This window comes from Corvus kubaryi, unplaced genomic scaffold (genome assembly GCF_017639235.1).
Source record: "Corvus kubaryi isolate FWS band 111438036 unplaced genomic scaffold, C.kubaryi_AGA036_p1.0 split3-73, whole genome shotgun sequence".
Taxonomy (NCBI): domain Eukaryota; kingdom Metazoa; phylum Chordata; class Aves; order Passeriformes; family Corvidae; genus Corvus; species Corvus kubaryi.
The window spans coordinates 40,043,465-40,061,051 of record NW_024582091.1 but is presented as its reverse complement, the minus strand read 5'-3'; the positions used below and the strand labels follow the sequence as shown (position 1 = coordinate 40,061,051).

At 38.7% G+C, this 17,587-nt stretch overlaps 1 protein-coding gene across 1 annotated transcript in view; it reads left to right on the top strand.

Moving 5' to 3' along the window:
- Positions 1–266: 266 nt before the first annotated feature.
- The window catches only part of NOX3 (NADPH oxidase 3), a 47,683-nt gene continuing 30,362 nt past the window's right edge, over positions 267–17,587 (top strand). The window contains exons 1-4 of the mRNA XM_042016661.1: positions 267–458; positions 7,940–8,035; positions 8,238–8,348; positions 10,149–10,233. Coding sequence (XP_041872595.1) covers positions 267–458; positions 7,940–8,035; positions 8,238–8,348; positions 10,149–10,233 — 484 coding nt within the window. The remainder of the gene's footprint in view (positions 459–7,939; positions 8,036–8,237; positions 8,349–10,148; positions 10,234–17,587) is intronic.

Below are 17,587 nucleotides of genomic sequence, written 5' to 3'. Positions count from 1 at the left end.
GAAATAGAATTCATTAGCTTAAGTTGCAACTACAATATAAACAGGCATATATTAAATACTATAATCATCATGTCCTTGCCATTACCTTTATGTTCATACTTACAATAAGGCAAATTTACAGTTCCACAAAAATTGCAGGCATCTCAAAGCCTTGAAGCACTTGCAATGTTAATCTAAATTTGGAGCAAGATGATGTAAGAGCTGACTTCCTGGAATCTTGGTGAGGGGTGATGCCTGTGGAGAGCAGGTGTGGGTGGGGTAAGGCCATGGGGCCAGGGAAGTGGGGTAGTGCTTTGGTGGTGCTGCAGCAGCAGGGAACACTGCTGGTCACTGCCTGGCTGGAGGAGATGGGAGCTGATTTTGCTGCTTATGTTGCTTTCTTAACAAAGCATGGCCAGCTTGCATATGTTGCGGATAGGAGGAGGAAGTCCCCACACCATGCCCAAAGGGGAAGGGAGGTGAGAAAAGAGCATGAGCTGTCTGCTGCTTCCTTCTCCATGCTTAGCATTATGCCCCTACGGATTGGGAATGACTCCATTACAGGTGTCAATGAATGAAATCGAGGTCTTATTAGAAGGAACCACTCAAAGTTCAAATGCAAGGACAAAGTAAACATGTGCAGCCACTAAGCCTTTTATCCTAAAACTTTATTTGTTCCTTTGTCCATAACAAGTTAAATCAAATGTGTCACAAATTGCAAGGCTTCTTACTTACTTGGCCCATTGGCATGAGACACTGGAGAAGTCTGGCATAGGACTAATTATTAGTTGCAAAAACTTAGACTGCTTTTAGAATAGTTTTAGGATAGGGGAGAAATATGTGGGGAGAAAATGTTGAAAGGAGAAAGGCATCAGTCGGAAACCTTCGCTTACAAGAGCTTTGTTGCTTAAACTTTGAAAATACTTTTAAAATATATCATCCTCCCATTTTGTCTTTGTTCATCGTTTCTTCACCTCTTCTTCATGTATCCAATCCTTATTACACATCCCTGCCTATGCCTCTTCACAGCTTCTTCTCACAACAGAGAGATACTTTATAGACAGTGCCACTGACTTATTTGAATTTCAGGTAATAGAAGCAAATAACATTTTAGTGGCAGAGAAATGAGTCCAGAACACTTACAGCTTATGCTTTTACATATTGCTATACTGCAGTTTTAAGAATGATGGGCTATAATTACTTTAAAATACAATTTCCACTTTGAACATCCTAGAAAAATGCTTTCAACTAGGTGCACTCTTAGCTCTTGACCTCTGTTCTGTGCACACTTGTGAAGAGCCATCTGGGAAGCTTGTACGTATTGTTATTTTTCCTGCATGTGCATATGATTACTGACACCAAGGAGTACATAGGAGTGACCTTTTAATGCTCCTATGCTAGGCAAACTGTATTTCATTTTTAATTTAATATGAAATAGGGTTTAATAATAATCTCGGAATGAATTTAGGAAAGAATATAAAGTCTTAACGATGAGAAATCATTCACTGAAAACCATTCAGATAACATATCGTTTTATCAACTCTGGTAATTTTACTACTATGCAAATAAGGAATTTGCATGATGATGTGTTTTTCTGAAAAATTATTTGTAGCACACAGTCATAAAAACATACCTACACACAAGTCCTTATATTAATTCAATTGAAGTCTTTATTTGTGACATTGCTGTTCATTTTAAAGGTATAGGAAGTCTCTTAAATACCTATGAGTCCTTCTTAATATTTTTGGCGTGTCCAGTGAAAAATTTAAGACTGCATCAACCAAAAATGCTATAAAATATTCCACTGAAAATATTCAATCTAGCACTTCAAAACATATCCTCCTCATAAAAATGGGCTGCTAATGGGATCACAAAGTCCTGAATTAGAGCCAGAAATAAAATCAGACTAATCTAATAACTTCTTCATTAAAATTTTAACAAAAGACAAATTAATTTAGTTAAATTAAATATGCGCATAGTCTAGGGTAAGAAACTTCAGAAAGCTCCCTTCACTTTGTTCTGTAAACTGAATGGAAATTTCAGACATCCAAAATATCTGACATTGGAAGGGACCACTGGAAATCTTCCTGTCCAACCTCCCTTCTCAGAGCTCAGAGCTGGATCCTCTACACCAGGTTGCCTGGGGCTGTGTTCAGATAGTTTTTGAGTTTCTCCAAGGAGGGGAATTCCATAACCTCTTTGGGCAATCTGTTCCAGTTGCCATCACAGTAAGAGTTTCCTGATGATCAGGCAGAACCTCCTGTGTTCCAGTTTGTGCCCATTGCCTCTGATTCCGAGTATGGCTGAGAAGAGTCTGCCTCCATTTTCTTTGGGCCTTCCCATCAGGTATTTATACATATTAACAAGATCCCCCTGAGTCTGCTCTTCTTTCTCCAGGCTGAACAGTCCCTCAGCTTCTCCCCTGTGGCGGATGCTCCAGTCCTTTAATCATTGTTGTGGCCTTGACTGGACTCATTCCACTAAGTACACATCTTTCATGCCCTGAGAACCCAGCTCGTTGTAATGTCATGCTGACTGTACTCATCTTGTCCTTCAGGTGTCTGAAAATGATTTCCAGGTAGATTTGGTTCATCACCTTCCTCGAGCCTGAGCTGACACTGACTACTTCAGGTTCCCCAGATGCCCCTTCTTGCCCTTCTTAAAGACAGAAATGACACTTGCTCTCTTTCAGCCCTCACGAGCTCCCCCAGTGGCTTTGACCTTTCAAAGATGATTGAGTGTTCTCACAGTGACATCAGCCAGCTCAGCACTCTTGAGCATGTTCCATCAGGTTCCACAGACTTGCCTATGCCCAGTTGGCTCAAATGTTCCCTAACCTGATTCTCCTTCACCAAAAGTACACCTTCTATGCTCTAGACTTTCCAGCTTGCCTCAGGGGCCTGGAATAACTGAAAGGCAGTTTTACCAGTAAAAATTTACATGAAAAAGGGTCTGAGCATCTCAGCTTTTCCATATCCTTTGTCGCCATGTCTCAACATTGATCTGACCAGCCCTAGAGAGCATGGAGAGGGTGATGTATGAGCAGTAGTAATAAGGAATTGGTTGTGTGTTGATGTGCAACCTGAACAACCCTTTTATATCCATATGGAGTCTCTCTCAATACTTCCTCCATTGTGTCAGTGATGCCCTGGCTCTGGGGGAGGTGAATCATGGATGCTAGTGATCCCTTTTTCCTCCTGCTCCTTGTTCTTCCCTTTTCTCAACTCATCCTTAAACTGTTTTCCACAGCTGGCTGCCTACAAAATAGTTAAGAGGAAAATTCTTCTGGGTAACCTGTGGACACATGTATTTGTACAAGATTTTAGCTGCCTTGAAGGATTGTTTCCTTTTATTAAGGTGGAAAACAGCTCTTGTGGGAAAACTAGAATTTTGCACATGTAATTAGGAAGGTATAATACTGTATTTCTGGAGATGCGCAGTCAAGAGCTGGGAGATTTTGGCACTTACTGAAACAAATAGCTTCTGAACATCTGAAATTGCTCCTGAATATATTTTGATTACAGTGTGAGTATGGAAATAAAAGAGTCCCTTGAGAGTGAAAAGGTCTGGAATCAAATATTAATGTTGTTTGGCTGGGAACTGGTTATCTCCCAAGACAGAGTTGTTAGGTTTCTCATTGATAAACATTTCTATTGGCTTGAGAAAAGAGCCAGAGTCTGCAAACAGGGTGCTGAGCACTGTTTTAGGCAGAAAAAATAGTTGTTCCCACACCAGTCAGTGACAAACTCCCTTACAGCCTCCAAGATGATTTTGGATTTTGATCCGAGACCCTTTGCATTTTGCCATGCTATTGACTCCTCCTCTTGACTCTGCAGGCATCACTGGTGTACACTACAATTCCAGATTCTGGCACTGCCCATCAGTTGAGATATCCCTAATACCAGTATCAGGTCTGCTAGCAGAGCGACAGGAACTGTTTTTTTGCACTGGCTTATGAAGTTCAAGAGGAGCTGGACCTACAACCAGAACTCTTTTCTTCTTCTTTTTAAAGGGGTTATGAAACTTTGTTGTTATTTTCTGAACAGAAATAGAAGTTTTTCTCTCAATTTTGTGCCTTGTGATGAATTGTGGATTTTGTGCCTTGTGACTGATTTTGTGGATGTAGTCAATACTTTGCTATACCCTTGTTAATTCTGCCAGCTGCATCACAAGTGTTTTGATAACTGCATTTTTTTGTTGTTGCTCAAGCCCACTTTTAGGGCCAAGATTTTTAATATTTTATTAAAAAATAAACACACTTACTGACAAAAAGCTGTAAATGGGAAGACAGATGCCCTTGAAGTTTCAGCACTGTCCCCCAAACTGCACACTCTATTTTTTACATTCATAAATTTTAGAACAATCTGATGATTTTTGAATCTTTGGCACTGACAAGGCTGGAATTACATTAGTCTTTTAGAGCTCTGGGAATTTTATGAATGTTCTCAAACTGCAAAACAGTTCCCCCATCCATAATGTGAGTACAGTTCATAAAAGAAAAAAAAAAATCCATTAACATTAATGAGGCAGTTAAATATAAAAAATAAAGCCCCAGTATAAGAAAATCTCTAAAAATTATATAGCTGGTTTTTAATGCTACTAGTCACTCAGCCACTGTTTATGGAAATTCAGTGTTCTTTTGTAAAGCTAGAATCAGAGCACTGCAGAATAAACCAAAGATGAACCTTGGCCTCTGTTCCCTCAAAGCTGTCTTTATAGGGAAAAACAAACAAACAAACAAACAAAACCCACAAAAAACCACACACACAAAACCCAAACAAAACAAAAAGAAAGGGTTTGACCTTTAATTAACTTCAGCAGTTTCTCTCTTCACAAAAGCGAATGGATTATCCAATATTTTGCTCAGCTTCTTCATCCATCAGAGACAAATCTGCCTTCCACTTCTTGAACATTTTTGGGAAATGTTATGTGGAGATAATGTAAAAATTAGAGAACACTTCATTGACACCACTTTCTGCACTCTTAATACAAAGCATATCCTCTGATACAGCGAGCAATTAAATGGTCTGAAAACTTAAAGCACTCTGACTCTCTGGATCACTTGTTTACCTATATCCATCTCTATAAGTAGCACAGTGAGGCTTATAAAGTTCATCCAGGTTAGTAACAGACATAAAGTCAAGCACACAGGAAAATTACAAAAGGGCTAGGGCAGAGTTCAGAGCCAACTGAAATGACTTTGCCTTTGAGAAACAAGGCATGCATATCTAATAGTAAAAATAGGATAGCCTAGCAAAATGAAATATGTATAGGTATATGTATGCAGTCTCATGCTAATAATTAATTTGTCTTGCAAAGGGTAAGCACTGTTCAAAAGTACTTTGAAAAAATTACTAACAACGTCAGATAGAGGTTGCTGTCAAATAGAATAGAACTAACTGTGATTGAGGTCTGTAGCAGTAATTGATACAAACATTGACATTAATGCTAAGATACTTACATGGAAGAATTCAGCACCTCATAAACCTCTTTCCATGCAAAAACTGACCTTTTAAGCTAATGACAGTGTTGCTTGTCTCTTGCATGGGAACTCAGCACGGCCAGCACTGCTTTCTACCCAACTGCTAGAATGAACCCCTTTTCATCCTTTTTCTATATCTTTTTAGGACAGTTGTAGCTCATGATAATGATAAAAAAAACCAAAATGGAAAAGCATTACATCTTTAATCAACAAAATGTCCTTTCCTGAGTCTTGTCTGAATAGTTTGTGCTAGAAATTGGATGAGATCACTGCAAATCAGTATAATAAAATGATGTTGACCAGTTCCTTTGTACAAAACGAAGAAATAAAGAGCTTTTCTGTTAACTTTATATTTTTATTGATAGATACCATATTTGAGACCACACACATTACCATTATATATGAGAAAAAACATAGCTCTTTCAACAGACAAAAGTTAAAGTGCAGTTGATTCATTGGCTCCTTTAAGAGGACTGGCATCTGGACCACATGCACTTCAAAGTCAAATGCTGTACTGAGATGTGCTGCTTTGAAGTACAGCTGCTGATCCAGACAAATTTTGGAGCCTAAACCAGCATATGAATCTGCTGTACTCTGAAAAAAAAATCCATTTCAGATGCCAGTTTTAACTCAGTTTAGAAAATTGCTGTCTGGATCGGCTGAACTTCAAAGCCGAACATCGCAGGGCTGCATTTCCCTTTGAAGTACAGCTAATCCAGATAGTGGATTTTCTCTCCTTCCTTTTTTTTTTAAGTAGTTAAAATTGGCATCTGACCTTACTAGTATTTCTTTTTACCATCTGCACATTCTTCTTCCCTTCTCCCTTATTTCCTCATCTTTTGACCTCTGAAAAATACATCAAGATTCACTATCTTGTTAGCTCCTGCATTACCAAAGCTACTATAAAGGGGCTGGTTGGGGGGACAGCCTATATCAAGTTACATAATGGACAGTGGCCAATTACTGCACATGGTTTGTCATAAAGTTTGTTAAACAATACTTCATTTTATCATCCAAGAAAAACAAAGCTCAAGGCAAATCCCTTGTAAATGTTCACATTCAAAGCATTTGTAACAACATTCTCATGGTTCCCCTAGCTCATATTAACGACCATTAGCACTGGTTTAAAAAGTAGCTGAGCTTGATAGCATTTCAACTTTAAGATATTTTCAGTTATTTTTTCACAGAAAGGTCTCCTTCACAGGCTAGTCAGGAAAGCCTTAAGGAAATCGTTTTACTAGAGAAAGAATGAGATTACTACAAGCAGAATTTGCACAGCTTCTGGCAAGGGGAACCAAGGGTAAATGCAGTGCCCTCACCAGGACATGCTCCCATATTATACATACATAAGGGATGCTGCTGTTTGCAACTGAATTACAAGACAAATCTTGAAGAAATGTTGCACCCTGTTCAAACGACAAAAACAAAGCAAAAAACCCCCACCCAAATACATGCATACCCAAATACAAAAGGCCAATTTAATGACAGCATCTCTCATTTGCTGAGAAATGACTCTGAGAGAGAAAGGACTGGACAAGGACCAGCATTTTATTTACAGAGATCATGAGACATGTCACTTGGGCGATCTGTTCTTGTCAGGCAGTCTTTAATTAGAAAATTCCTAGAGAGAACTCATGCTCCCACTAGGTGCTTATTAAAAACTAAAGACAAAAGGAGTTAGTAGAAAAGCTCAAGGAATGGACAGAGAACTCAGGTTACACTGAAAGGCAAGAGTCAGCTGCTGCTAGCATAGGAAGAGGCACTCAGGATGGGATGCTGGATTTTGAATGAAAAACTCTCAGTGCTGTTATTAGTGAGTATTTTTAGCATTAAAAAATCTAATTGGATATATATAAATATTTTAAGGTTGTTTAAAAGACATTTTAATGTTTGCTTACAGTAATACTCCCCAGCTTAATGTAAAACTTGCTATAAAATATTCAGCAGCCTTTTTATAACTAGTCTTGAAAACAATTTAAAGTCTTAGTGTTTTATTTTTAATTATTTTTAAGTCCACGTACTTTAGTCCTCAGATAAAGGGAGCAGGGGTTTTCAATTCTAATTGATATTATATTCTGAATTCTTTTTCAGACAGTTTGGTGGATTGTGTATGGAGAGCAGAGAAAGGAATTTTCTTAGCTCCTAATTCCCTCAATTTCTGTGATTTTTTTCATGGTAGCATTTACTGCCTTTTTAGAGAGCAGGTCTGTGCTTAAGAAGAAGTTTAACATGACACAGCAAACATCATTTTTATCTTCTGCTGGGGATCTGGGGGTAGGACTGTAACCCTGCATTTGCTAAAAGATAGCCTCATTCCAGTAGGATTTTTGATTTCTATCATCTGTGATCAAGAACTGCATTGCACACTGAGAGTTTGAAACATCTCTCAGATTCTCTTAAAACTATAACCATAACTAGTTTTATATGCATTAAAAAATACTATAAATGGCACTAATCTGTAGCCTCTCTGCTTTGTAGCTGGTGTGGCTGGGACTGAACTTGTATTTGTTTATTGATACCTTCCACTGGTATGAAGATGACAATGCTTACATTTATACACGGATTATGCTGGGAGTAAGTATGAGATTGATTGTTAAAGGGCTTCGCAAGAAGAATGTATTCATAGTCTGATTTTATTTACCTCCTTCATAAAACTTTTGATGCTTCAACAGTAATTTTCCCATATAAGAGTATTATATTAATATAGTATTTTCTCTCTTTTGCTCTTCCTATACCAAGCTTGTAATTTAATTTCTTTATGCTGTTGTATGTACAGTCAACCCTGGCTTGGGCAAGAGCTTCTGCAACGTGCCTTAATTTTAACTGCATGCTAATCCTGTTACCAGTCTGTAGAAACCTTATTTCATTCTTAAGAGGAGCAAGCATTGTAAGTACCATTTCTCAAATAGCCATATTATCCTCTTTTTTATTTCCGTAGTTCAGCAGTATTATCCATATCAAACATTTTCCAAGGAATTTTAATTTTTGATAGAGAAGCCTGTACACTATTGCCTAGTTATTACCATTTAAATTGTCAGTATTCATGACTGAAGAGAAACAAATGACTTGTTTAACACAGTGCTCTAAATGCAACACTGATTTTGGCAGCTGCTGCATAGCATGGTGTCATGAAGAGAAAAGTGAGAAGCTACAGAAAAAAGGGACATAATAATACGACTTGGCCAAATGGAGAAAATTCATATCCATCATGTGTATTCTCTGTAGCTGCAAAGTGAAAATTGAAGAAGTAAAATGTTCAAAAGATAATAACGAACATGTTTAAACACTTCTGTCTGAATGGCCACCATTCAGGTCCTCATTCAAGGTAAATGCATTTTTGTAACAGTGGTCATCTGCTCAGAGGTGTTTACATGAACCTTGGAATCATGAATAGGAAGTACTTAAGGCATTAGCTCTATTAGCTAAAACTTCAACTTGCATTGAATTATTATAGTCAGACCAATTCCAATGCCACATGTTTGGGTAAAAAATCACTGATCACTTCATGACTCCAAGAACAACAGGAATTTAGAAATAGAAAGATACAGTTTTTTTATAGTAAGCTGGTTCTTGTTTCAGTTCTGCCTTTTTTTTGTTTCCTTGATTTTTAGGCTTAGATGTTAAGCAGTTCTTAGGCTAGGAATGAACACATTTAATTTTTTGAGTTCAGGAGTTGTACTTTCACAAAAAGAAAAGAAAAGACGTCTTGGCCATCTGAATCAGTTTGTGAATTAGCACAGAATATATGCATGCCCACTTAGATGCTGAGTAAGAACTCAGAGAAATGGAACTCTTCTCACAGATAATATTTTGCTCTTCTGGACAATATTCTGCTCTTGAGGAGCATGGTACAGAGCAACTTGACTGGCTCCAGCATGGCCAGCACCAGGCTGGATCCTGTGACTCTCCAAGGAGGTGCCGTGTATTGACATCGCACCCTGTGGTACTCCAGATTTTTGGAAGACTTATTAGCTGGGAAACAACGTGGATACATGCCAGCATCTTTGTCATGGCACCATGCCACATCATGTGAGCAATCCAGACACCCACACCACCGCTCAGAGACTGAATTCTGTCCATGAGTGCTGTCTGGGTTCCAGCAGAGCATGTTGGTTTTGGCTCAGTGCAGCCGGCCCCTGGCCCCAGGCTGGCTCTGCGCAGGGGCACCCAGCTGGCCGTGAGCGCACCACTGCCGAGCCCTTCCAATAATGGGAGCACAGCTCAGTAACACATCAGCATGCAGCCACCTGAGGTCTAGACAGCTTCACCCTCCTGGGGTGTGCATTTCCTGAAAGCAGACAAAATGTTTTCATTGCAAGCTGGCTTTGCCAGCACTTCAGATGTGCTCATGCAGCTAAAGCTAAGCTTGCAAGGCAGTGGTGGCCCAGCCTGGTGTCCTTATACCAGCAAATAAGTTCATGTCAGCTCAGATAAACCACTTACAAATCACAGCTAAGTGTAGCAGAGCTTTATCAAACCCTTTTTTGAGCCCCTATATAGGCTGAATAGCTTCAGAAACCCTGGAGTGTCACTCAGAAAAGTACCTGAGCCCCAAAACTAACCCAAAGCTTCCAATGAATTCCTTCAGCATTCCATTTTCAAATGTATTGAACTCTTCTCCTCTCCAAAATGTGAGTTGTAAACACCAATAGGAATGTTATAAAACAAGTTCTGCTTTTTCACCAAGTACTGTGGAGGAGCACTGAGGAGACAGCTTGACAAAAACATCACATTTCACAAGATGGTTGCCTATGGAATAGCGTTAAATGCAAGTAAGCTTTTTTTTTGTTTTATTTTTTTCTTCTTTGCCTTTGAACTGTTTTGAATTTCACAGTGATTCTGCCTAGTGCTGTAATCCCCATCAGCTCTGAGATGTGATATTTTAGTGCAATCATTTGTTGACTGCAGTTTTAAATATGTGTAGGAGTCCCATCTGATTAACCATTTGTAATCATTTTTGCTTGAGAAGAGTTTGACTGTTAACGCGCTAAACTTTCCATCTGAATAGTAAACACCAGTTGCCACTTAGTTAATCTGACCAATTTTGTGCTCTTAAAATTTAGTGTAAATAACTTTCATTGAATCCCTGAGGGTAAATATTTTGGGAGATGACACAGCGTTACTATCTGATTCTGTAAGGAAATGATGCTTATGAGCCATACCACACATCTTCCCAACAATACATCTTCACTAATTTTTCAACCAGGTAATATATTTAATCTGAATTTGAGAGAGGCAGGTGTCTCAAAAACAATGGATTCCTAAATATTTATTTTAAGTAGGTGACTATTTAGTAGTCACCTACTTAAATCATTAAGTCATTGGTAAGAAATTAATGGCCTCCTTGAGGGAAAAACAGCATCTTGAGATCAAAATTTATCTGTTCTGCTGGTCCTAGTGGCTTACTGAGGTGTTTGTTCACCTGGCTGGGGAAAAGACATGGCACCTTCCTGTTCTCTAAATAGTAAAAGGACCTGGAGAAGACTGAAGTTTGTAGGAATTCAGAGGATGTGAGGGAAACAGGAGATAGCTTGAGGAAAAGAGATGTACGGAGAGGAATGAACAAAAGCCAGTGTGAAGAAGGACACGAGCACACAGAGATGGATAGATAGTTCTCTGACAAAATGTGAAGGAGATAGAGGAATTAATCAGGGCTATTTGCAAGCGCAAGACATTGCAGGGTTCCAGTTCTACCCCCAGGCTGTCAGGGTGGATTCTGGTCCCAATATCTATTTCAGCCTGCATGAGGGAGTTGCTTTTGCGTGTATAGGCTGTTAATGTCCTCATGCAATGAGACAAGAATATGAAGTCAGGATTGCCAACAGGAACCAATAGCTAATGTTTGTCTTCTGTATGTCATGCTAAAGAATTCAGGGGGGGAAGGCTACAGGATGCAAACATGCATCTTATATTGTATTATGGTGAATTACTTATCTGTCATGTCCACTCATTCATCAGAGTTCAGTTTCACCAGAGAACAGATTCCTACAGAGTGCAACACTGCTTCTTTAATTCAGAAATCAACCCAGGAATATAAATTAACCAACTTTGCTTTGTGCATAATAGGTCATGCTCCAAAAAGAAAGCAAAACTGCACAGTCAAACCTTTTATGTTTTTGGTTTTCAGATTAGTATTAAAGTGTTTGCTAGTGCATTAAAGTGGACAGGTTGGGAAGTGCAAGTCTATCAGAAAAGTGATTACTTTAACGGCTTCACTAATTTCAAGGAAAAAGACACAGAAGCCGATGTGAAATGACAGAAAGCATCATCATAAAATTCTCATTTAAACCACTCTCTAGAGTGAAATCAAGGGTTCATTTTTGAGTAGTTATTTGGGTTGGTTGATTTTTTTCCCTAAAATATAAAATGGAAAAATAGGTGATGAGATATTTGAGAAAGAAAACACAATAGGGGGAAGTCCAATGAACAAAGCATGACAACATATGAATTCCTGCTTCCTTAACAGTCAAGTGAGAAACATCTTTCATATTTCGAAAAACACTACATCACTGTAGAGTCAGACTTGCATAAAGAATGGCCAGAAACTCAATTGCCTGAAATTAAATTTTAAGTTCATAAAAATATAAAATCTACAGAACATATTGTGACAGAAAAGCAACATTTCAGTGGTACCCACAAGTACACTGAATCCTTTTTAATAAAATCTAACAGTGTTAAAATGGTGTGTAAATAGATGCCATTTTCCTCTCAACTGACACATTATTTATCCTAGTGCTACCTATATTCCCTTTTATTACACAAAAACGTAGTCAACTCCTATTAGTCTATTGCAATTTAGTAATTCTTAGTTAAATGGATGTTCTCCCTTGTATGATCAATAGCCTAAATGTGGCAGCAAGAAGTTAAACCAGTTTGAAGATCAGATCAGTAAGCTTAGCCTCACAATATAAAATTGTAAACTCCTTTATTATTAAAGTAATGTGTATTCATCTTGGCTTCCCAGGTGGTGTTATTCCAGCATATTTATTTAATAGTGTGCTAAAAATAGTCAGTGCAACATTAGTATTGTCTGGCTTCTAACAGGCAGCTAGCTCAGCTGAGGTGTGCCTGGCCTTGAACAAAGTACATCTGCGCCTTTAATTTTTCATCAGCTCTAATACAAATTCAAGAGCAGGCTTTAATTGGTCAGGTCATAAAGGGATATAATTAGAGACTAGTGGAAGAGGGAAGTTGGAGGAAAAAGAGAGAGTAAACAATGCTATCTATAATCAAGGGCATCATTGAAAATTCAGTAAAGGGAATTCTGCTTAGTTTGGCTTCCTGCGTTCTGCATGCCTGTCTGTGATAAGAGCTGTCTGGGAGTTATTCACCCACTAATAAATCTTCCTTATAGACCTGTAACTCTGCTAGAATAAAATCAGAGTTTTATGCACTCTTAGTTTGATCAGTGCAAATAATTCTGTGCTTTCTAATGGAAAAGAGACTTTTCAGTTGAGACCCAGTGGCCTGAAAGTTAGACACTACGAGAGATAGTAAATAATGTTTTCTACAACACCTACCTCTTACTATATTGTTTTTATCCTCTCAAAAAAGCACATTCATACATTTTCCAAAGTGGGGAGTATTGCGGAAATTTTTTTTTTTACTTTGATATGGCGTGCTTATCTTAAAGAACAAACTACTTGCATTGTTTTGGTGTTTGCAGAGAGGTTCTATAGATACTTTGCTCCAACAATTTTGAATTATGATATTAATAAAGTTTAAGCAGTTAAGGGAAAATAGGGGAAGGACAGCTAGGTTCTTTGGAGTTAGGCTGTTTGAAATGGTGGTTCCAGCACCTTAAAAATTCCAGAAGTGTGATTTCCTTTAAAAACATGCAAAATGCAGAAAGAAGTGTGGCAATGCCAGGTGTGTTTGGCTTCTGACGAGCACTGAAAAATCTATAGCTAAAAATACTGGGAAAGCGTTCCATTTTCAATCATTTTTTTGTAGACTATGTGAATGGCTTTGGTTAAATGTTACCTGAGTAACATTTTTGTGTAAGCGATTAAGTTTTCACGGAAGCAGATGCTTATCTTCAAAAGATGTTTAGCTGATATCTCAGTGTTGTACTCCCAGAAATTACAGAAAATCAAACTTCCATTAAACTTTTTTTTTTTCCAGTCAGATTGTTTAAGTCTAGACTTAGTGCAAGTACTAGGAAGGAAACTATATTAAATTGAAGATTATAGGCTTCCAGCTAAGATAAAAAATGGTCCAAGTCGTGTTCTTCTTTGATGTTTATAACCGTTCTTTAAAACAAAACAGAATGCAAGCATGTGTGTGGTCATTATTTTAATTTTTACACAACCTGCAGCTTTTTAGTTCACAAAGGCAGCATGAAGTCGAATTAGGGGTTCTGAGTAACTAGGAATGGCACAAGAATGGGGGGCAAAAAGAACCCCAGCCTTGGTTGGGGGCAGAACTCTCCACGCCTGGGTTATCTGCCTGCAAAGTTGTTCTCTTTGCTGTGGGCAGAAAGGCCAGGATTTGACCCGTTGACTTTATCATGATAGGCTGGTTAATCAAAATGCTTAACTGCCAGCAGCAAGCTCCAATTTGATTATTATCCTGTACAGGCATGCAGAAAAAGAGAAAGTGAAACCTTGTCCTCAGATAAACACATGAAATTTCTGTTTAGTTCAATGAGAGTTGTTCATGCTTCACTGAAGACACAATTGGCTGAATAAGACTAACTAAATTGACCATACTTTCAAGATAATTTAATTACATCTCTTTGTATTTAAGGATATGTACAGTAAACACCATGCTCTAATAGCAACCCTTTTCTTCCCTCTCTCCTTCCAATAAAACCTTTTATTTGATCTCAGAGGTGGACTAGATAGAATGTCTCAGGGTCAAATACAAATTAATGTATGTTAAGTGCTTCAGAGGTTCCACATGTCATTAAAAACAACAGTCAAAATCCTTCAGTCTTCATGAACTGTTATAAAAAAGAACTTTGTTTAAAAGTTTGGATTATTTTTCCATGTGTTTTATTTGGACATGCAGACTGAGGGAAAAAAAATATGAACTGAAAATCCTGAGATGTAGTCCCTTAAACTTTGCGCTCATGGTTAACTTAGATAAGTGGTGCAGAGGAAAAAACTAACAACTGTGGTAAGCTCAAATTTCAGAAATCTGCATATTAATTTTGGAATTGCTTAGTAAATCCTATACACTGCAGATGCAAAGACCTTCAGAAAATGCACTTTAGGGATGTAAAATATTTTAGTTAATGGCAATGTGCTTGGTGCCAGACTTTATTCTGCTACAACTATTATACATTAAATGAACCGCACTGAAAATGGAATTAGACCTTTGCATTACTCTTACCATCCAGCTATAATTCATTTTTAGATTGCATCATTTTTTGCTAGCAGCACAAAAAAACCATCAGAAGTATTAATCTAATAACACTCCAGGCAATATGTAAGATCATGGGAGACTCAGGTAAACCAACATATTCAGTACATCATTAGTTTGAATGTTAATATTTTTCAATGTATCATTATGCTCTGTACATTAACATTTACCACAGAATAGCTTGCAGAAAAAAACCCCAACAACAACAACTCTCCTGTTCATTCTGGAAGTCTTCTACACTTGTAATATCCTCGACCTGTCAGATGAAACCTGGAGAGGTTGTCACCCAGAAGGGAAGATGTGGTAGATCCCAAAGAAGAAGGCATGATTATGTTTCCATTGACAGAAGCACAGGGGAACAGAACAATATGCAGATGGAAAAGACAGTGTCCTCTAATAGCCTGCAGAAAAATCTTACTGGGCTAGGTTGCCAGAAGTGGATCTCTTCTTCCAGGGGAAAGTTGCAACATGAGTACTCTTCATCAAACCAGAGTCTCAAGACCTTCTTGAGAAGCTATATCCATTTGACCAATTTTTTTTCTGTCCAAAACTAAAAATACTCTGTTAGGAAATGTGGACCTCTGTCTGTCTGGAGAAAACTGGCACCTCATTTCACTCTCAACACTCATCATTTAGCAGATAGCATTAGATATCCTGTCACTGCCAACATGACTAGAACTTTTAAAAATCACGTGGAATCCTGCACTTCGGGGAAAGTACAAGATTTTGTAGCCTTATAAACAACAGAAATGTCATCATTTCATGGTATCACTTAAAAAAATCTGTTGTTTTGAAGGTGAAAGGGAGAAAGCATCTTTTGCTATGAACACCAATTTAAACCTCCACAATTAGTCAATGTCACTGTTCTAAATGAGCAAATATAATCCAAAACCTGCAGCTGACAGGCTGCAGGCAAGCTTTGGTAAAATAGCACTATGGATCCTAACTGTGTGAAACTCTCATGGTACCTAGGCTATGGGGACTATTACATCGTACCTGAGTTATAAAGAGCATCCTGTAGGTATAGAGAACAAGAGGCCCAAGTTACAGTAATCAATAATAGATGCCAAAATAAAACTGCTTAGTAGAAGTCCACTTAGAGATTCATTATCAGGGTTTTCCATCCTTTGAATGTTTTGTTTCCTCTTTCCCGTAGCCCATACTAGACAATGTGCAGGATGTAACTCCACAACTTACCAAAGACTTTTACCCCACACTCCTGTCCTATGAGTGAGCTCTTTCAGATGTCAAAGAAATTAGGCCCTCATCAAGCAGTGACTTGGTTCCCTTCCAGCTGGATCAGATGACATCCTTACCGGGCCAACACATCTGTTCTGAAAGGAGCCCCTTGTAGGAACAGTTCCGTCCTTCCCACTCAGCACTTAAATGTGCTGTTACACTTAAATACACAAACAGTGTTTATATACTGATTATACATCAGTTGTACACTGGGGAACAGATTGCCACAGCCCCCACACAGCTGCCATCTAAACCATGCAGCTCAGAGCTTCTTGAGCTCTTGGGTTTTGATGGCCTAAATCCACACATCTCACTCGCTGCTTGTCCAGTGAACCTTCCTTCCAGTGTCCCAGCACTGCCGGGGTGCTGGAAGCACGCTCTCATGCACAGGCTCCAGGAAGCATCTCCCACCTGATGCTGGCCAGGTTGTTTCACATGCAGCACCTAATCCATAACAACACGTGCAGGACATGCTGGGCCACTGAGGCCAGTGCCCTCTGACGCTCACAGTCATGTCATGTACACCATTTCATAAAATGACCAACCTTCGGCTGAAAGCTGCTTAGATTGCTTGATCCCATTATCCCGTTTATTGAAAGGTTATTTTAGAGTCTCATTCCTTTGATGGTTTGAATCTGTCTTCTAATTTCCAGGCTCATTTTATCTCTGTGCAGTTCATACCCATTTGGATTCAGTCTCCATCCTGCTGAAGCTATTCCAGCTTGTATAAATTTATTATCATTGGGCCAAAGATTCAGGAGAAATGGGAGCTTGATTTTGCAGTTGGGGTGCTCAGGATATTCACGTGGGATGCCTGTATCAATAAATATTGGATTATTTTTATTAAGGGTTTCATCAGGAGACAGCTCAAAATAGAATAACCAGTCAACCCAGTGACTAGGACATGTGATTTAGTTTAAATCCTTACTTTAAATTTAATGTAACAAGGATTTTAAAATAGGTCTTTCATCTCCCAGTGAATATCTAAGCATGAGGCAATGAGGTGAAGCAGGTGTCAAGGAGTGGTGGGGGGAGTCCCTTAGTTAACACTACATTTTGAATAAAGTGCATCCTGACAATCAACCAACCACAGCACATCTACTGCTGTAAAAGGATTACCTCAGAAGTACACAGTGAAAACAGCCTCTCTCTTGGACACCTGGGATAACCTACTGTTGGAAGGAAGGTTTTACCTTCTTGGACTGGCTACTTTAACCATTTCCATGGCCAGCATTCTACTTTAACTCATATTCCTGTGGACACAGCTGTCCCCAGGTGCTGAAGAGGAGCTGGACTCCAGCATGTGGAGTGAGGGAGTCCACTAAGTGGATAGGCACATAAAAGACCAACAATACCAAGGTCCTTATGCAATTAATCCTCTGTTTACATCTATGAGTACACAGTAACTAGTATAATAAGACATTACTTTCATCCACACAGTTATGGTTAAAAAAGAGGCAGAAAAAGGCAAGAAGAGAGGAGAGGAGAGGAGAGGAGAGGAGAGGAGAGGAGAGGAGAGGA